Source organism: Terrapene carolina, unplaced genomic scaffold (genome assembly GCF_002925995.2).
Source record: "Terrapene carolina triunguis isolate 2854851 unplaced genomic scaffold, T_m_triunguis-2.0 Scaffold35098, whole genome shotgun sequence".
Classification (NCBI taxonomy): Eukaryota; Metazoa; Chordata; order Testudines; family Emydidae; genus Terrapene; species Terrapene triunguis.
The window spans coordinates 9,970,662-9,991,840 of NW_020699449.1; the positions used below are offsets into that span (position 1 = coordinate 9,970,662).

At 38.6% G+C, this 21,179-nt stretch overlaps 1 protein-coding gene across 1 annotated transcript; it reads left to right on the plus strand.

Moving 5' to 3' along the window:
• The first annotated feature begins 283 nt into the window (after positions 1 to 283).
• On the plus strand, positions 284 to 19,619 carry LOC112117240 (ceramide glucosyltransferase). The gene is made up of 9 exons (XM_029914336.1): positions 284 to 343; positions 6,792 to 6,986; positions 8,519 to 8,621; positions 9,831 to 9,932; positions 10,796 to 10,908; positions 14,047 to 14,225; positions 15,215 to 15,301; positions 15,803 to 15,992; positions 18,516 to 19,619. Exons 1-9 carry the CDS (start codon positions 284 to 286, stop codon positions 18,684 to 18,686), a joined length of 1,200 nt encoding a protein of 399 aa, XP_029770196.1. The 3' UTR covers positions 18,687 to 19,619.
• The last annotated feature ends 1,560 nt before the right edge of the window (positions 19,620 to 21,179 follow it).

Here is a 21,179-nt window from a genome sequence, read left to right on the forward strand (position 1 = left end):
ACCCATTGAGAAAGGGATAACATGCTTGTTTGAAGCACTGTCTTCTCATGTGTTGGACTACAGTGAAAGTGATTAGAAAACAACAAATTAAGGAATAGTTGCAGGTTTTGTGTGCAAAGTTGCTATGGAAAACAGCAGATGTCCTCAGATTCAATTCTTTGGTCACCTGATTGACTTGGACATTTGTACTCCTTCTGTGACTGAAATTCAGATAACCGCGAACAGGTCAGGTAATTGCTGCAGCTTGGCAGGCGTTACTTGACGCTCCCCTCTCCCCGAAGCAATGAATGGTATTGGGGAGGATGGGTTTACAGGACACCTGTTGGCAGCAAATGCTGCTCCAGTAAGTTACTACTTCATGGGATTGACAGTGTGACTTACACACAAAATTAGACACTTCAAAACTAGAAAAGATCTATCATTCAAACACTGTGAAATTGTTGTTGAGCAGTCAGCAAAAGGAAATGAAGTTCACCATGGGTGCTGCCAGGCATACAGAGCAAACCGTGTATTACATTTTGGACTGTGGCTTTTTCAATATGGAGAGTCATGCCAAGCCTTTGGCTTTGCAAATAAGCTGTCCTGGAGAATTTGTAGATGTGGTATAGACTTTTGTCAAAGACCTGTAGCATCTATTTCAACTGAATGCTTTAGAGACTGATTATACAGGTATCAGTAAAGTACTGTATATTGGCTCTGGAGAAAAGAGAAATGACAGAATTACCTCTGGCGGAGGGGAAGGCTATTTGTTGACATAGAAAAATGATGAAAAGCCGAGCTGTTCTTACAAAGCACTCACTTCACACTGAGGAAAATATCTAATTCATAAAAAGAAAACTAGTAACCATTGAAGTTAAAGGTAAAACCTAAATTCCCAGAGAATTACAGTAATGTGTGCACACAGTGTTCTTGGAATGAAGCCATTATTGTTTATTCCCAGATAATAATATTCCACAATAGGCACCTAGGAAATACTCCTTTATGGAAGGAGAGCAAACTTGGTACAGCCCTTGGTACAGGCTCTGAGAGTTGAGGAAGGTGGAAGAAGGTAAATACTTTAGGTATCCTATCTAAAGAGAGAAGAATGATAGCTTTGTGAGTACTAATTTAAAAACAAAATAGCAAACTTAAAGAATTTTGTCAACTTTACCCTTACAACAGCAGTTCACCACTACATATCACAAGGAAATGTTAGCCCTTAAATTTGATTAGAAATAACTTGATATATAGATAGCTAGCCTTGTGATAGTGCCCAAAATGCAGCAGCCATGTTCTCAAACAGTTAAGAAAAACACCACTCTGGTCTCAAAGAGCATAAAGTTTTAGACCTAGAACTTCATAGCTTTTTACAGTTAGCAACTTTTTCCCCCTTGTAAATCTCAATGTCTTTCTTTCTGTCTTTCTTTCATTCATTGCAGTCAAAGGCAATGGGTAGCCCTATTATGGCTAACTTAATAGATGTCAGTTCTCATAATTGTAGCCTAGTGGGTAAAAGTGTCTGTTTCATATTTTAGAGAAAGCACATTCAAATCCAGTTAAGTTTCTACTGGCACTCTTTTCTATAAATGTGACTTAGTTTAAATCTTGTTAACATTCTAAAATGCACAAACCTGATCCAAAATACTTTTAAAAAATGTAAATGTTGCCTAATCACCCCAATTGTCTTCACTCTTCTCTTTCAATAGCTACTTTTTAACAAGCCTGTTCTTATATCTCCTAGAGTGTTTTTATGCCATATTTCCAATAAAATTTAATACCTTTTAATTGTTTTTATCATTGCCAATTCAAACAAATTACTACATTCTGAAAATGACAAGCTTTCCCCAGCATGAGCAGTTCATATCTATTGTATAAAATATTTCTTAACAAACAAACAAATCTGTCTTTTTATTCTTGTGCTACATAACTGGGAAAACCTGTCTGTGTGGTTATTAGCATGGAAGTCGTCATGAAATTTTAAAATCACGGTAGTACTGTAATAGTAGGGCTGTCTGTACGTTCATGGCACTGATAGTAAACCATGAGGCTTGTACTAGTTTAGTGTGCTCCAGTCTCTTTATCATCCAGAGTGCACATGCATGCTTTTTACAGTAATATTAGCAATAGAGTAACTTTTCTTCCACGAAAGAAGAAGCTGCCTCTACAGATGCCTTCTGTCTCTGTTGCTCTCATGAGGACCCTGTCAACACTGCAAGCCTCATGCCCCTCGTAGATATGGTATCCACAGTACCTCCTCCATGTACTATTATATCAGGAACTTACTTTCATAATTATCACAAGGATCTGCAGTTTATCTTGTACTTTGGACCACCTCGTTTCCACTCTGCTCTAATCTATCCCGCTACTCATTCTAATAGTCCAAACAACCACCACTTCGTTTTAAATTAACCTGCCCCAGAAATATTTCTTCCTTCTCCCCAAAATGTGTAGTTTCCCCTGAAAGTAGCCTCCCCTTTGCCCCCCCCCAGGCCAGGTCATCCAAGATTGAGTCCTGGGCCACTGTTGACTTTTTTTGTCCTTAAAAATAACTACCTCAAAGCTAGGTATCTCGTGGTCCCGTAGGGCTAGAAATTTGAAATTTATCTCAGTGGAAAAAAGAGTAATTTGCAGTTTTTAAAAGGAGACACAGCACTTTCTTCTAGCTGTGGAAGAACATGAGACACAGGAATTCAAACTCATAACAGTTTTATGTACAAAAAGGTGACACAAGCCCAAGATTGAATCCTGCCTGTTTTGGGCTTCGGGTAGAAATACTTTTTTGGGGGGGAGGGGAAGAAATCTGTGTTTGAGGTACGGAGGAAGAAATCTTATCTGGCTGGTTTGCGGTGATGACTGTTCAAAGCTGCTCTTGGGCTGGAATGTTGACATCCTGGGATATTAATTAGTGGGCAGGCAAAGATGCAGGATAATCTTTTTCACATGGTTATTTTCTCCATGTGCATGTGTGTAAGTAACACGGGCAACCACCTCCCATGATCCCACTCGTGGCCAGAGGTCACTTAAAAGCACCCTTCCTCTATTTCCTGCCCCTCCCCCCTCCCCCCCGGGTACTTTAAGAACTCACTCAATTCAAAAGTATTTCAAACAGTCTCCCCTTGGGGTCCAGGTGCATACTGGCACTCTGGGCCTCTACCCCAGTTCACTGTCTTTCCTCATAATCCAAAATAACACCATGGTCTTTCAGAAATAGAACACAAACTCAGTCTTCATCCCAATTTCAGATGGGCACAGTCCCACCTCCTTGAGGGGGTCTTTCTGCTTCCCAGCATCTTCTGCCTTTAGTTTGCCCTTCTCCACAGGCCTTTCCAGTCTCGCCCCTGCTTGGACAGGGTGGCTCTCAGGCCTCCCTGCCTGGAGAACTGTCATCACTTTCTCCTGCTTCTTGAGCTTTTCCCCCACTTACTGAGGGCCCTGCTGAAGCTTTCTTGCTTCCTGCAATGTGTAACTAATTTCCAGGGTTTCCTTACTTCATTGCAATATCCTGCTCCTTTTGTATGGGAATCACATAATTCCTCTCAGGTGAGGCTCATCCTATAATCAGCGTTGGCTTAGCTCCAGGCTCTCCAGCCATCCTATTCCATTACACTGTATGTAGTCCAATGTTCTCCATAGCAATGTTTCCCCCCTTCATTATTTGGGATCTCTTCTTTCTTTCTCTTCTATCTTTCTCCCACTTCACAAAATCTCTCGTCCTTTTTCATGACCCTTCCTTCTTTTATTAAAACTATTTCCCACTCAATCTTCTCTGCCCCCTTCTCCTTCTCTGGGTCTCCTGTCCTCACTTGTCCTTGCCTCCTTCCTCCTCCAAATGTGCTCTCCCAGCACCATTTCCTTTCCTCATCTATCTTGTTCTCCACCTTCTAATTTCCCTGAATCTGCCCCAGTGTCCTTATTCTTGTGTTGCGAAGCATCTGCCACTCTGTTCTGTCCTGGATGCTCTTCGTTCTCTGGCTCCTTACTTCCCCTCAATACTGTCTCCAGTTCTCCCAGGGTTCTCTTTCATCACAGTCAAATTGTCCCCCCCTACCAGATCTTCTTTGATCTCCTCAGGCTAGGTCTTCCTTTACCCTAGATTATTAATAATAGATACCTATAGTTGGTGTAGAATGGTATAAGAGAGCTTTGTGTACATACCTGGCCCTTAGTCCAGGAGCCTTTGACCCCGCACCAGGACCAACTGGGTTCTGAACTGCATAGGGAATGTCTACAATACAATAAAATGCATTTAGCTGGCTCATGTCAGCTGACTTGGGCTTGGGCTGTGGGCCTATAAATTTTCAGTATAGATGCTCAGGCTGGCGCCTGGGCTCTGTGACCACCCCCACCCCACCCCAGGGTCTCAGAACCTGGGCTCCAGCCTGAGCCTGAAGATCTGCACTGCAGTTTTATAGCCCTACAGCCTGAGCATGAATCAGATGACATGGCCAGCTGTGGGTGTTTTCTTGCAGTGTTAGCATTACCCACAATGGCTTCGAGATGAGCCTCCTGCGAGCCTCTTGATCCTACTAGAGATTGACATCTGCAATTTTTGCAGTAAATGAAGCAAGAGATGACAGCCTTGCTTATTACACCAATCTTATTTGTCCCCTGAGCATCATCCATCTTGTGCACTGAATAAGGAGGCAGGGGCATTTGGGGGGGGGGGGGAGGAATAGTATGTGATCAAATATCTGAAGAGTGTGTCATCATGCATACACACAAAGCGGCAGAATTAAAGTTATACCGGAAATCTTAATTTTGGCACTTACTGACTCTTGAGTGGTTGTCTATGCAACCATAATATTCTTTTAACATTATTTTTCTATGATCTTCACAGTAGCACTATGAAGTCAGTCACTTCCTTCTAAAACTTTGAAGATGGGACTTTGGTTTTTGAACACCCACGTGAAGTGGATTACTTTACCACTTTTGCCATCTACACAGCAGCTGACTGTCATTGTCAACACTCTCTTGCTTCTGCTGTAGATATTAAAAAAAAAAAAGGGGGGGGGGGGCAGGGGGAACAGGGTTGGGAGTGGGTCATACACCTAGGCTTTGTCTACACCGGCTTTTTGGCGTCAAAATCTTTGTCGTTCAGGGGTGTTTAAAAAAACACCCCTCCCCCCCCCCAAACGACACAAGTTTTACCGACTAAAAGCGCCGGTGTGAACAGCCTCTTTTAGCGGCATGGCTCTGTCGCTAAAAGCTGCGTAATGTAGCCATAGCCATAGTGTCTGAAAGGCAGGTGACCCCCAAGGGCACTAAACCCTATAGTGCAATCCTGTGCCATTTTCTGAAACCATTCTGTTTTTTTGGATTATTACTATTCTTGGCATAATGTGCTAGTAGATTTCCAGAGGGTCTCATATACACAGCTTTTCAAAGGAATTTGGTCAAGCTAATTGTATACAGTAAAACTATAAAAACAAGGAGTCCAGTGACACCTTAAAGACTAAGATTTATTTGGGCATAAGCTTTCGTGGGTAAAAAAACCTCACTTCTTCAGAGGCATGGAGTGAAAATTAAAGATACAGGCATGAATATAGGCACATGAAGTGACGGGAGTTGCATTACAAGTGGAGAATCACTTGTCAACACTGGTTCGCCACTTGTATGGTAACTCCCTTCTCTTCATGTGCCTATATTTATGCCTGTATCTGTAATTTTCACTCCATGCCTCTGGAGAAGTGTGTGTTTGTTTGTTTGTTTGTTACCCACGAAAGCTTATGCCCAAATAAATCTTAGTCTTTAAGGTGTCACCGAACTCCTCGTTTTTGTGGATACAGACTAACCCGCTACCCCTCTGTTACTTGGCAGTAAAACTACAGTATCCTTGTTACCTGATGAAATAAAACTATACTTAAAAAGCTTTCTCCCTACCCCACTGTGCTGTTTACTTTCTATATTTTTTGCTCAGCTTGGACAGTGAAGTAAACAAGTCATTTTCACCCTTGTTTGTAGTCCATTTCTCTTTCTGATTCTTCTGCTGAAATACTGGTGGTCTCCGCGCTTTAAGGGAAAATGTAGGTCTCAAAAACCTTTTTTCCCTTAAAATTAAAAGGCTGTGTTGCTGTTCTAACATACTTCTTACTAGAAGACAAACTTGTGGAAAATAGATTTAGCTCTCCTGTAAAATTTCTGTGCTCATTTTTCATGGTTTTTGTTGCCTTTTTATTTAAAACATTAACTGGTAAGTTACACTATTACAGCTTTCAGGCTGTGAAATTTAGACATAGTGTCACTATGTAGTTGAAATGTGTTTTGATGTAATTATTTCCCCTAGAATATGCCTACCCTTATGAAGTGCGTAGCTTGGTTGCCATGTGTCGTAAAACTTCATAGAAATAGAGTTCAAATTATAACATTTTAACTCCCATTAATAGCTCAGTCTGACATGCTTTGATCCTCATTTCACTCTGTTGCTTTAAAGGGACACTGACTAGATTGTGATAACAATTTTTTTTAAAAAGAGTTAGAAGTAGTTTCAAGTGCACATCTGCTGTAGAGCCCCTGCTTTTTTTTAAATTCTTACAATTGTGTGATCTATTTATATAAATAGCTTTTTTTCCCCTCTCTCCTCTCTTGCTGTGTGAAAGACCCATACAAACAGGGGAAACTGACTACACAGAAGAGCAGAGAAACTGATTAGATAAAATCAAATGCACAAAATAAACTAGTGTCAATATTTTTCAATGTGACTTTTTTCTAAGTTAATATTGTGAACTACTTGGTGTTCAGACTGATTGATTCAAGGGAGGATTGAAACTAACTAGATCAAAGATGTGAGGTTTGGTGTGTAGTTTACTTGTAAGATCAGAAATACTTTCAAAGATAGCTATATATATATAGATGATTTTTTTTGCAGACGTCTCCACCTCAACAAGAAAGCAACAGACAAACAACCCTATAGCAAGCTTCCTGGTGTCTCACTTCTAAAGCCATTAAAAGGTGTAGATCCTAACCTCATCAACAATTTAGAGACCTTCTTTGAACTGGATTATCCAAAGGTATGTCTGAGTTTACTTTTTTCAGAAGTTGAATTGGTGGCCTGTGCTAGAGCTATCAGAGTATAATGTGAATTTTTATTTTTACACGATAGATGGAGACAAACAACTTACGTACCACCTTATGTATTTCATGACATCTGTTTGTTACCTCCCTTGTAGCCGAGATATCAGGAACAACATCCCTACTCATTATTCTGTCAAACCATCTTATCTTGTGCTAGATTGGGGTGTATTTGTACCATAGTGTTCTGCAATATAGTTATATAACTATTTCGTGCGCACTAAACTAGCAACAGCTTTGCCAAGTTTATGTACCAAACAGTGTACTTGTAAGCATTTACTTTAATACGTGGCCTGACTTTGATTTACAGCCTCTGGTTCAGGACTCAAATCTTGCATCATACCCAGTGCTTCAGGCTCTCTCTCTATTATGTTCCCTGCTGCTGCTTCTTTCTTTCTTTTTTTTTTTTTTTTTCCCCCAAATGTGGAGGATGTTTACCCATCATTCTGGTAAAGCATAATGCGTGAACTGAAAATGACCCAGTGGGCTAAACACTCTTTTATGGCCACCTTATGTTGCCATTTTTGTCCCATTTGTTCTTTGGTTTCCCCTTTTTTCATACAACCAATAGCCATATCTTCGTTTTTAATTGTTTTTAGTTTTATATAGTGGGCCTGGGAATGTTAGGTTTAGGACTTGAATTGAGAAGTGTAGTCTTAGAGTTGTTCTGAAATACTGGGCTAGGCATTATTAGAGTGTGTTTTACAATGCTATGTATATAAGAACTAAAACAGAAATTTTGTAGTGACATTACAAATGAGGCTTTGCTGGGACTCCCAGTGGGCGTAAGAGGCTGTCTGAGGATTCCTTTCCAGGATCAGGCCTTCAAACGCTTTATTCCGCAAGTACTTGGCAAAGTGCCTTAAGTTCTGCAGGAAAGGGACTAAATACAGCATTGCTCCTGAAAGCTGCATTGTTGGGAACTCAAGTTTTTGGTGAAAGGCAATGTAAACACTTAAGCACAATAGTTGGTTTCAGTCTTATTGTAGTAATAATTGAAAGAATATTTGATAACTTGTAGCCTTAAAAAATATCCTTAATATTTTGGGGTTCTTAAAATGTAATTGCAAAATAAATTTGGTTTTCGTGTGTGTGTGTGTGTGTGTGTGTGTGTGTGTGTGAAAGAGAGAATCAAACATTTAACTTTTCCTGTACAATAATGATGTTTGTTTCCTGCATAAAAATACCTTTCCAGTAACACAAAAGAAAATTCTTTAATCTTTTACAAGTACAAAAATGTTCTCTGGGGCTGAAGGCTATATGTTTTTTTTCAGAAGTACTGATGGTATACTCTAACAACAGCATTCTTCACTGATAATACAGTACTTGTAGCTATTGATGTGTAAAAGCAAATCCTTCAGTTCTGTAACACTGCTTCCTGTGCCAAGTTTTGGTAGAGTTTTGTAGACTGTAACTATTTCCTTATTTTAATAAGTTGTACACCCATTTGCATCAAATCTTGTTTTACTAGTATGAAGTGCTCCTGTGTGTACAAGATCATGATGATCCAGCCATCGATGTGTGTAAAAAGCTCCTTGGCAAATACCCGAATGTTGATGCTAGATTGTTTATAGGTAAGTAATACAACTGCATGGCACAATTCATGCCTTTATAAATGGATCGTAAAGAAGCTAACAGCAAAAAAATGTGTGGAGTCTTCTAAACTGGGAAACTTGTATTTGTCTGTGGATGCTGGTTCTGTAGTAGAACAGCCTATTCGAAGGAAATGTAAGCTTGTCATCGACATCCTGATGCCAATTAAAAAAACAAACTCCAAGGAGGATAATTTGTGCGAATTAATATTAGCCACTCTCTTCTACTCCAGAATCACTCCTCTCAGCGCTAGGGCTGTGCAGCTTATCAATTACTTCAGCCTTAAGACTGCAAAAAACAATTGTGCATTGGACCTCGATGCCAGTTGGCTAGGCCTGAATACCCAGAAATGATTTTAGAGTGTTACCACGTACCTTCATGATAGTAGGTCTGCTCCCAAGACATTTTCCTACTCTACACACTTGTAGGATAGGACCACCTCCTCTCCTCTATGTGCCTTGTGTTTAAAGGAGGGGAAAGGAGCTTTAGTGCCCAAAATCTCTATTGCTGTCCCTGCCTAACTTTGAACAAACTGAATGATGTCTGGTACTCAGCTAGGGACAAAAATGCTGAGGTGGTGGTTATTTTTATTTGTATTACCATAGTGCCTAGGCACCCCAGTCATGGACCTGGACCCCATTGCATTGTATCTGCTGTACAAACACAGAACAACAAATTGGTCCCTGCACCAAGGAACTTTTAATTCTATTCTCCCACCCAAACAAACACACAAAAGTCATACCCAAGAGAGTCATTGCTATATATAATATCAGTTGAGTTGGCAAACTCAGGAGAAGGGGACTCTAACCCCTTAGAATGCAGTCTCTGAGCCCCAGCAGATAGCTGTTGTATGTACAGGGCCCTTAGTGTGATAAACAGTAGTTTAGTGAGCTTATAATATTGTCTCTTCGATACAAAATTTAATAAAAATGTTCTTTGGAAAAACTACAGTATCTGTTAATGGGATGAATATATGTCACATGTAACATAGGCTTCGACTGTCTTCTTTGTTTGGCTAAGACGACCAGAATAGATTTTCAGAAGTGAAGGTTAGCATTTACCACTACCACCCTAATTTTGGAGGGGAGGGGTATAGAGTCTGTATTCTATTACATATTTGTAAAATAGCTTCTGGATTTTGGAAACATGCATGATGTGTATAACTGTTTTTTTTTATTTTTAATTTTAAGGTGGAAAAAAGGTTGGCATCAACCCCAAAATTAACAATTTAATGCCAGGGTATGAAGTTGCCAAGTATGATCTCATATGGATATGTGACAGTGGAATCAGAGGTAGGTGTATGGTGTGATGGTGGTATTTGGAATGTCTTTCTTTAAAAATACAATACTGCCTACTGACTACCTGCTTCTTGGCTGTACCACTAGACAGGCAATTTAGTTCTCATAAGTCTATACATTAAGATTGACTTCCAGTTGAGTTACAACTGTTAAAGGACACGGTCTGCTTTAATTTGGGATCTTAAATGACATGGCTTCTGAATTCAATTATATGAAATGTTGTCTGTACTTCAATTTAGTGGATTTTTGTTGATCACTCCAAAGCTAAATTAAGCTGCACCTGTGTGATTAATGCTCAGTGTATAGCTCTGCACAGACACAGGCACTAACTGATTGGTGGTTTTGTACACACACACTCTAAGATGAAATAGGCATGTCTCTTGCTGTAATGTACAAGTTAAAAAAATAAGAGACTTTAATCCTAAGTAATGTCTTTCAGTTAAAGTAGCACATCCAATTTTTAGTTTTAGAGGATGTTTGCACTTCTAGTGATTGAGTTACTTGTACTCTAATTTCAGGTCTCAATCATAACTACAGGTATTTCTCCTTTTGCAGAAAATCTAATTTTAAAAAATTGGTGTCAGTTTTTATTGTCCCACTGCTGCCAGTCTGCAAATTGTTAGAAAATTATGCTAGACTGTAAATGTTGACAGCTCCAGTCTTAGTGGAATTTTTTGTTACACAAAAATATAGTTCACCAAATATGTGACTAACCTTTTCTGCACTTTTAGTAGTAGAATATAAGCTTGAATATATCTTTATAGAGTGAACTTCACTACTAATAATGAACAAATGGTTTCATAGAACAAATGGCATACAGTGTTTGCATACTAATAATCTATTTATCATTTACTTAGTAACACCAGACACCCTAACTGATATGGCCAATCAAATGACAGAGAAAGTTGGTTTGGTCCATGGTTTGCCCTATGTAGCAGACAGACAGGGCTTTGCTGCCACTTTAGAACAGGTGAGTGCAATATTACTTTCTTTTGTTGTGGTTTCTTTCCAACAATATGTTTTACCTTTAATGAGCTTTTTATATATAAATTAAAAAAAATATTTTATAACATTCGCATGAGTATTAAGCCTAGTTTACAGGAAATTGTAACAGTGTTGACAGCCTGTGGTTCAGTGTCTAAGATTACAACTTTATAATAAATCTAAAACCTTTATTTTATATAAAGTTTGTGAGAACTGACCAGGAAAGTCACTGCTTTCAGCACCGGGCCCAATTGATTGAGCTTCCTCTGTGGTTTTGTGGGGTGGGGGAAGCTTTTGAATTCACCTCTGATGTGCTGGCAGGGCAAGTTCTTTGCTGTGAACTAGAAGTGAGACTGTTACTGCCCTTTGTTTAAGCAGCAGTTCTTGTCCATTGGATCCATGTATTACAGAACAAATAGCCCCTCCTTTGATGTCCCAGCAGCCTAGTCACAACTCTGCTGCCAAAAGGGCTTTCATGCTGGCCCTGAAGGCCCCTCTGCCCACCCGGAGGGGTACTGTGGGTTAAAAAATTTTGGAGAGACTTGTGAGTATTTGCCCTTGGATGAATTTCACCCTTCATAAATATTTACTTTAATATAATTGTAAGCAGAAATATATACGCCACCTCTTCTGAAGAACCATCCCTAGGGTAAAAACATTTAGTTTAGTTGTGAACAAAGGAACCGTAATGGCTTAAGGTAAGACACGGGAGCAGTCTGTGTGTGATCTGATAGTAAACACTTTATTTCTAGTAATTTTTTTGTAAAACCACTAATGGGCCACTTATAGGAACTGTGGTGATGTGCATGTTTTATTCCTGAAGACCATACTTCATTTAGAGTGGTTGGAAATTTATGATGTAAATAAAAAGGATCAAATTAAAATGCTGTAGTTTGAATAAACAAAACTTTAAAATCTCAGGAAATCCAAAGTGAAGTTTCCATTTTAAAAAAAAAACCACCCCAAAAAAACTGAATTTTTTGCCTTGCCAAAGCACATCCTTTAGCTATTCACTAGATAACCCTTCACGACCAATCACCAGGCTTCCTTTACGCTTCCAATACTGAACCATCACATCCCCCCCAAAGCACCACATAACTGAGAGATACCTCTATGTAGTCCAGAAACACTGCCCTCAATTCTCCATCACATAGTGCAGTGGTCTCCAAAGTGGGGTGCGTGCACCCCAGGGGGTGCGCAAGAGGATCCTTGGGGGTGCGCGGCAGTTCGGGCGGGATACTGATAGGGGTACGCGATGAAAAAAGTTTGGAGACCACTGACATAGTGAAATGAGTAGTCGTATGACTCAGTCCACTCTTCACACTATATATTGACTAGGATATCTAACTTTTCCTTACCCTCCTAATACAATATTACTAGTGATACTGTGCCATCGAGATAAACAAAGATCTAACTTAACTTGTGTATGCTACACTCTTCTAAAATCTGAATTTGTACTCAGCAACTTCGTGTATTTTTAAATTTACAGCCAGGACCCTATTAAGTGCATTATTGCTAGGGAATGGGTACCAAACTCCACATGTCCAGATTCTCAAACATTTCTGCTTGCTTTTACAGAAGTCCAGTGAACAGTTCTTTAGTGTAGATTTCCAGCCTGAGTGCTATCTGATAACACACTTTGATTTTGTAACTTCCACAACTTAGTGTTTTGGTTTTGAAGAACTATACTTGCAATGTTAATATTTTGTCAAGTAACTTTAATGATGCCAGTTTTTTACATTGTAATTGATGCTGGCAGTTGGCAGAGCAAAGTTCAGTTTACAAACTGATACTTAATTGCTTAATCTCTGACATGCTATTGATAAGCTTAGCAGAACTCTATTTTTATTTTTTTTTATAATTTCAACAGATAATATAGATGTTTATTTTTAAGCATTTCCTATTTTTATTGATTTTGAATTTTCAGTTATGGGAAATTTTTGTGGGGATCAGACAATAATTACTTAATGACAGACATTGAGATGCAAAAAATTAAAGCTTTATAACCGTTTAAGCAGAAATGGTCAATATCATATGTCAAAATATACAGCATAAATATCCTTAAATCAAACACTAAGTTCGCAAGCAACATTTTTCTTACTTGCCTATCTGTAAATTTCAATTATTATTGACAAATATTTTTTGTTGGTTTGTGTGTGTACAGTGAAATTGACATTTACCACCTAAAAATCTAATCCTTTAACTGTTTGCTGTGTGTGTATGTGTGTGCGCCTGTCTGCAAATGAGCACAAATGGTGGATAGGGCTGGTGACATGAGCTCTGCTGGATTCCTCATAGGCCCTTGGAAGTTCTTCTAAGCTGATTATGATGTTTATAGGTGAAACCTCAGCTTCATATTTTTTATAATAAATAACTCCAAAATTCTCCATCTACCCTTATTAAAATCAATACTGTACACCATTCTGATTTGAGGACTCGTGGGACCACAGTTTTATTTTATTCTAGATCAAGTTGTTTTTGAGACAGTTCATCAAAATTGCTGTGTTTTGTGTTCTGCACTAGTGTTATAGATTCAAATGGATAGTTGCAGAATTCTAGAAGGGGTAATATGTTCTGGTCTCCTGTGTCCTAAAACCTTGTTTATCTAAGTCTGAGTTCTTGGACTATGTACTCATAATAGGGCAGTGAAACACAATAAATACTTTGTGGGAATGAGACAATGTAAAGCAGTAAGAATTCATAACAAATATTAATACATTAACAAGTAAACCGCATTGTGCCTAATACAAGATGGGCGATTGATATTTGCGTTTTTAAAGTGAAAAACTTTTGAAACAAAGCTGCTTTCCTCAGTTTAGGACAAGAAGTGAACGTGTAGTTTTTGATTCTTTCTATGCTATTCTGTACTGTGCAGGCAGAGGTGTTTCAAAGCAAATAGATAGCACAATACAAAAACTGTAGCTGCTTGAAAGGTTTCTGCCAAGTTTCTTAGTGAAGTCAGCCACCTCTAGCTAGCCATTATCTTGTCAAAATCTTTTAGAGAAATAAATCTGATAGTAAAGATGCCATAAGTGAAGTAGAAAGTCATTTGACCAGAAAAATAATTTGCACAAATTGTCTGCGTAGTTTTAAAGCCCGATTTATTACTGTTCTCTTTTTGTAGGTATATTTTGGCACTTCACATCCCAGATCATATATTTCTGCCAATGTAACTGGCTTCAAATGTGTAACAGGAATGTCTTGCCTGATGAGAAAGGATGTATTAGACCAAGCTGGAGGACTGATAGCTTTTGCACAGTACATTGCTGAAGATTACTTTATGGCCAAAGCAATAGCTGACCGGTAAGATAATTTCCAGTGAGTCTTCTTTAGACAATATTAAGTTTAGTGTGTTCTGTACTTACAGTCTTTGTTTTTGTAAGATAAAACTAATGCCTCTTGGTTAAGTATTTGATTTGAGGCACATTCACTGTGTATGTTTAAAACTATGGTAGGTGTTCCCATGTAGTGCATAAGTAGCAGCATAAGCCCCCCCACCCTTCTGTCCTCTGTGCATGAAATGTCCTCTCTGAATTAATCTGTAGGGCTACTACCCTCTACTCCTGCAAGTACCTCCTGAAGAGCCACTTCTTCTGGGACCTCTGCAAGGAGGTAGCAAACAGGTGATGGCCAGGTTGTGCAGCATTGGGGATATATGATTGTATTATTTAAAAAAAAAAAAAAACACCTTTCAGTTGATTTGGAACCCCCAAGCTATGCACACACTAACCTATGGAATCATGGAAACTTATTTTCATTACCGTGCTCATCCCTTTTCTCCTCCTGGTAGTCACATTCCTTGCATCTTGTTTCAAATAAGAGTGCAAGCTCTTTTGTGGCAAGGTACGGGCCTACCTGTGTGTTAGTGCCATGTCGGTCCCAAAGAGATTGTGACTGACTGGGGTTTCTAGATACTGCCACAGTGCAAATAACTAAGAACAATGGTGCAAATGTGTGTCCATCTATCCTATATGAATAGATCCTTTGAGAAGTAATTAAACTTGCATCTCAATTTCAGAAGTCTACAAGGGATCAATTTTTCTGTGAACATGGCACAAACATAATCTGTGTTGTTGCTGTTGGCTCAGGTTTTCTGAAGTAGTAATATGTGACTCCTTTTTCAATTACCAGTCTCTCTTGTGTGTGGAAAGAGAAATTATTGCTTATATTCAGCATGATAGTTTAACCATTTTATTACAGCATATATGGCAATGATAACGTGTCCTTCAACACTTGAGTTGTTCTTTACGTATGTTATTTGGAAGTTACTTATGACGTGCATTCATTTTCAGAGGTTGGAAATTTGCAATGGCCACACAAGTTGCAATGCAAAACTCTGGTTCATATTCCATTTCACAGTTTCAATCCAGAATGATCAGGTAAAAATTCTAACTATATAGATTTTTCTCCTGTCTTTCTCTGTCATTGCCTCCAATCAGTTCACAATTATAAGGTATAATGCACTTTTCCGAACTAACCATTTGACCTAGTAGCCCAAATAGAACTGCTAAAGTATCAGTTTACATTCTGATGCAGCTTTCATGCGGGAGAGCTTTCTAATGTATTATTGAGAGAGAAATAAACACTGAAGAGCATTTAATAGAACAAATGTAAGCAAGCATTTTTCTAAATACTTCAGTATACTCCAGTAGAGACGTTTTGGACTTTGTGTGCAATAACCATATAACAGATATTGTTTATGCCAATATTTGCTGGAGTGGGTATTAAGCAAAAGATTAGAGGAGGGTTTTATTGAAAAGAAACGTAAAGCACAACTTATTGAGGGAAAGGGGAGGAAATGAAAACAGAATTTTCACTATGTATTATGCAGCAAAGTTTGCCTGGTATTAAAAATAGACTTTTTATATTTTTAATTTTAGGTGGGCCAAACTGAGAATTAACATGCTGCCTGCTACGATAATTTGTGAGCCAATCTCTGAATGTTTTGTTGCCAGTTTAATTATTGGATGGGCCGCTCATCATGTTTTCAGATGGGATATAATGGTATTTTTCATGTGTCACTGTTTGGCATGGTTTATATTTGACTACATTCAACTAAGGGGTGTCCAGGTATGTAGTTGGAGTCCATATTGACCTGTGTCTTATACTGAAAGGTATTGCTAATGCCATTATTACAGTTAAAACTGACTTCACTTGAGAATCTTGTATAAAGCACCATCCTGGGAGATAGGCTAGAATTTGGCCTCATGCATTTTCTGCTATCTTACACTCCCATTTAAGCTGGGGTTGCATGAATGTAAGGCAGGACAGAATTTGGCTTTCTGTTCTAGTTTTGTTCTTTGTAAATACTGCCTCTCTCTGCAAACTTAGGGAATTTTGAAATATGATACTTGAAAGACAAGCATCTTCTCTAGATGTTTGCTTACGAGCACCTTCCCTTTTCCCTTCAAGATATTATACACTCAAATGCCTAGGGAGGGAAAAGGTATGAACTACTCATGGCCTAAAACCTAGCTTATTCCTGGTGATGCACGAGGAGATTGGTGTTTGTTTTTAACCTGCTTTAGCTGCAAAGCCTGTGGGTATGTCTATGAGGTGAGCTGTGGTGGTGATTCTTAGCTTGAGGAGACACTAGCTCTGATTGAGCTAGCACACTAAAAATAGAGTGTAGCTGCCACGGCATGAGCCGGGGGAGGGACTAGCTACCCAGAGTACAATCCTGTCTGAGGCCATAGGCATGAAATTAGGATGGCTAGCCCCTGCCACCTCTTGCTCGGCCGTGGCTGCACTCTATTTTAACATGCTAGTTTGATCAGATCTGGTGTGGTTATGTATCCTTGAGCTGAGAATCACGCCCTTAGCTCTAAGTGTAGGCATATCCTGTGACTTAAGAAAGCTGAGCTGTTTATACATTCACCCTAACTTGAAAATGGTACAGAAAAAATATAAAATCAGCAGTAGAAATGCAATGAGGGGACTTTATTACTGGGGGGGAGGGAGCGGCAACAGGACTTCAACAGAATTTCAAATATGGGAAACCACTGCATGGATCATAGTGTTCTGGTCTCAAGATGGCACTGCAGGAATCTTTCAAATTGATCCCTCCTTTCTGCACCACCACCACTCTCCCTCCCTCTTTTTTCTTAAAAAAAAAAATCTTAGAATTGACTAGCATTGAAATCTTGCATTTGGTCTTGTGCCTGGCGTTCTTCTTGCCAGCACCCTTAGTGGTGTGAAATTGATTCAAAATCAGTTTCATTTTACTACTGGAGGCAAAGAAACAGCACCACTGCTTCAGAGCACAGGCAGAATTGGAGTCCTGGACATTTTTACCTTTCTTCAGCTTGCCATCTGACCTTTGTTCTGGTGATTCTGGTCCAAATCCTCAGGAGCATTTCACTCTCCTTGGACACACTACCAGTGTACTACGGCCCAGGGAGGAACATCTGGTATAAGGATGATCCTGCAGTGGCATATGGCTGACTTAGGGGCTCATTCTCTACACACCACCTTTGCTGTCGCTGTAGTGGGGAAGGAAGAGGCAGAACCACATGCCCCATTGCATTTCATAGACCTTGGTGTAGGTGCCTTGGCTCCATGTGGCCCTTATAGGCTGATATGACTTAAAAACATCTCTCTGGCTGCTCTCACACAGCACCTGGTGGAATGCATGCACCACGAGCAAGGCTAGCATTGGGTAGTGCCAGTGGGAGCTTCGTGCCAGTTTTGCACTCCCCTCTCCCTCTCCACCCTCCTTATCTTATGTGCTTTTCGTTTGGAATGAAATACACCCCTGTGCAGAGGGACCACACAGGACCTGTGCACTATTTACATCCTCCTTAGGCCCTGTTCTGTAGGCTTAAATGGTACATAGGTCTTGTGCCATGCTCTCTGTATAGGGTGGATTTCACTCTTTGGGAGTACCCAAGCATCTGGCCCACTAACTACTACTTTAGTGTGTGTGAGATGCTTTTCCAACTCATCTCTGTTGCCTAAAATGGAATGTCTATTTGAAGGTCTCTTTTTATAGTCTTCATTTGAAGAGACAGTTAACTAATGAGAAACTTGAGCCATTCTCCTTTTTCCCCCATCTCCTCCTCCTGTACACAAGTGATTTCTCAAACCCTGCTAGTGATCATGCCATGATCCTACCATTTAATGTGTAGTATTCATCACGGCAGGTGAATAGTTAACTTTGTTTGAGAAGTACAACAATTTTCAGACTGTGTATGTGAAAATAATATAAGCTTTCTTTTGACCAAGAGTACTTTTGAAATTGTATCTTCTTGTTGTTACTGTTGGTTTCTAAGTGTCTGATCCATCTCCCAGTAAAGTTAATTAACTTCATTGGGTGTTGAATCAGGCCCCAAAGCTTTCCACTGTGGCTGAAACACAGTACAGTATTGAAAATATTTACTAAATGGGTTGCTTTGAAATTGGGTAGGCTACAGTATGTTGGCAAAATGGATGCTGTTGTATATTTTGAGGATAATTGCTTAACCAAACACAATTTAATTGATAAAAGACTGTACACATATGATAATACACTTCTCTTTAAACAAGATGTGCCCATAAAATAAATATTTAATTTAGTAGTTGCATTAAATATTAATGTCTGTGTTTCATTCCCAGGGTGGTGCCCCGTGTTTTTCAAAACTTGATTATGCGGTAGCTTGGTTCATCAGAGAATCCATGACAATATACATTTTCCTATCTGCCTTATGGGACCCCACTATTAGTTGGAGGACAGGACGCTACAGATTACGCTGTGGAGGCACTGCAGAGGAAATCCTTGATGTATAGCCCCAGCTTTGTGACTGTATTTCAAAAAAGAAAAAAAAGGAGAAAAAAAAGTATTATAAATTATGTTTATATAAATGCTTTTAAAAAAATCTACCTTCAATAGTTTTATTACTTGTATGTTTTGGTATTTGTTCTTTAATTTATTTTTGCATGGCACTTGCATCTGTGAAAAAATACATCTGTAGTTTTGGCCAAATGGTACCTTCTTTTTTATGTATAAAAGGAAATCAAGAGAATTGGTCCCAGGATCCATTTTCTTTATGAATGTTCTGCAGTAAACTCTAAAGACAGTATCCTTCAGTACAGGAAAAGCTTCTTGCTCTGTGGTACGCTATCTTAGTAAATTGAGAGGTAAAATGGCCTTTGTCCATTGGATTGCAGCAGATTGGAGAGTAACATCACTACAGAAGTACAACAGGCTTCTGCAGCATTTGAAAGATGGAGCTAGTAGCGGAACACTAGGAGAGAAGTCCTTAGATGCTTTATGCCTACCTCTTGTAGTTGCTGCAGAGCAAATATAAACTAATAGATAACTAGGCCTTGCAAAAAACAAAAGCTGGAGTCTTGTATTTATATGTATATATTAAAACTATTTTTTTTTGTCTCATTTGCAATGAACCAAAAGTGGACTGAGTTTGGGGTGGGTGGGTGGAATTATTAGTTAGCCATGTGTTGAGGGCATCTTTTGGCCAACTCTGATTGGTTCTGTCTTGAACCATTGTTATCACTGTGCTGTAATTAGCCTAGCTAATCCCCTTCATCATTCCTGTCCTCTTTAAGGAGTTTTTTGTTTCTGTGGGTGAATGTTTTGATAATTGTGTGTGTGGGGGGGGATGCAGTTCAAAAACATTTCACACATGAGCTATTTTCTTACACAATGTCTTATTGTTAATAAGAATGTAATTTCATGATGCAGGTATTTAATATCTTTTTTTAAGTAAGCAGATAATATACCTATACTAGTCATGAATAAATATTAAATTGCAGTAGATATTGTGAGTATATTAACGGGCAGGATGAATTTGCTGTTACTGATTACATTGTACCCTTAATTTAACTAAGTCTACACTCTTGGCTTTTTGCCTTCTACTTTTAGTCTAGTCTTTAAATTGGATTTTTTTGTATTCCAATGGTATGATTAAGGACTAGATTATAACCAAGTTGTAAATGCATGCTGTATTCTTTCCCTCTCGGCTCCTATGAACTTGTTTTCCACCCCCATTGTGAGATTGTTCTTAACTTGTGGTGAACTGGACTTGTTTGGGTTTTTTTGTTTAAATATTTAAAAAAAAAATTTAAAACCGTACAAAGCAAAATTGGAGAGGGACATTGCATAAGCCTTATGTTTTTTTATAACTGTATACTGCTTCTTCTTGAGAATGGGATGAATGTCTGCTGCTAAATGCAGGGCTAGCATTGTCACTATGGCAGCTTTAAATCCTAATTTATACGCCACTCCTGTGTCAAAGCATAATGTGTAGCATATTAGCAATAATTATATGTATTTATAAAAAATGGACAATTTTTCACCTTACTGAGCCAATCCATTACTTGTGTATCTGATATACACACACACGTGTGTGTGTGTGTACATATTCTGAGGCAAAATGCTTCACCCAGCTTCATATTCTTTTGCCTTATGACATCACTGAATTTGTTTTTGAAGGGCATTTTTTCTACATGAAAACAAAGGCTTTTTGATGCATGTTCCATTCTTTACATGTGAATCAGGGAGAAACTCTTCCTGAGGAAAGGTGCACGCTGAAAACCAGTCTAGTTGTGACCCACTAAAAGGTTGCTTTTTTTTAATCACTACTATACAGATGAATTTTGCTGACAATGTGTATATTTTATTTGTTTCATGAAGTTTGGTTGACGCCATTCATTGCACTGCTAAAGTGAAGCCGAGCTTGTTACTTAGTTTTACGCTGTTCTCCATGTGGGCAGTGTAAAAGAAAAACCAAAAAGGCTGAACAGACTTCATTTTTTTTTTTTTAAAGTTTGTAGGTATGACGAATAACTGTTGATGTGCTTTTTGCATTGGTGGAGCCTTCATCACTAAAAAAAAAAAATGACGCTTCATTTAAGCAAACAGCTTGATTTCTTGTATTGTTAGAAAGTTGAGTTGATGAAATGGAAACCAATACTTTTGAGTACTGCAGAGGGCACTGCAACAGAACTGCATAAAAGTTATGGTTAAATATGGTTAGTTTTAAAAGTCTTGATCAACAGATGTCTAGAATATACCATGTTTATTATTTAAAATCATTGTCTTGTTTTTGTTTAAAAAAATAAATTTTGAATAAATCAAATGTTTGGAATATAAATCTGTTTTTACTTTATTCAACTGAACTAATGTTGCCTTAAAAAACACACACACAAAAAACTTGTGTTAATTACCAGTAGTTGTCTTGCTGTAAAATAAAAATGTAACTTTAATTCATAGCATTTCTATGGTGCTATTCTCTGTAGTAACTGAATACAGATTACTAC

What these genes read in the sequence shown, in the direction of transcription:
- LOC112117240 (XM_029914336.1), top strand. Translation starts at nt 284, where the DNA reads ATGAATGGTATTGGGGAGGATGGGTTTACAGGACACCTGTTGGCAGCA. An exon ending in TTGAACTGGATTATCCAAAG is followed by an intron (nt 6,987 to 8,518) that starts GTATGTCTGAGT and finishes TTGTTTTACTAG; the next exon opens with TATGAAGTGCTCCTGTGTGT. An exon ending in GCCAAAGCAATAGCTGACCG is followed by an intron (nt 14,226 to 15,214) that starts GTAAGATAATTT and finishes ATTCATTTTCAG; the next exon opens with AGGTTGGAAATTTGCAATGG.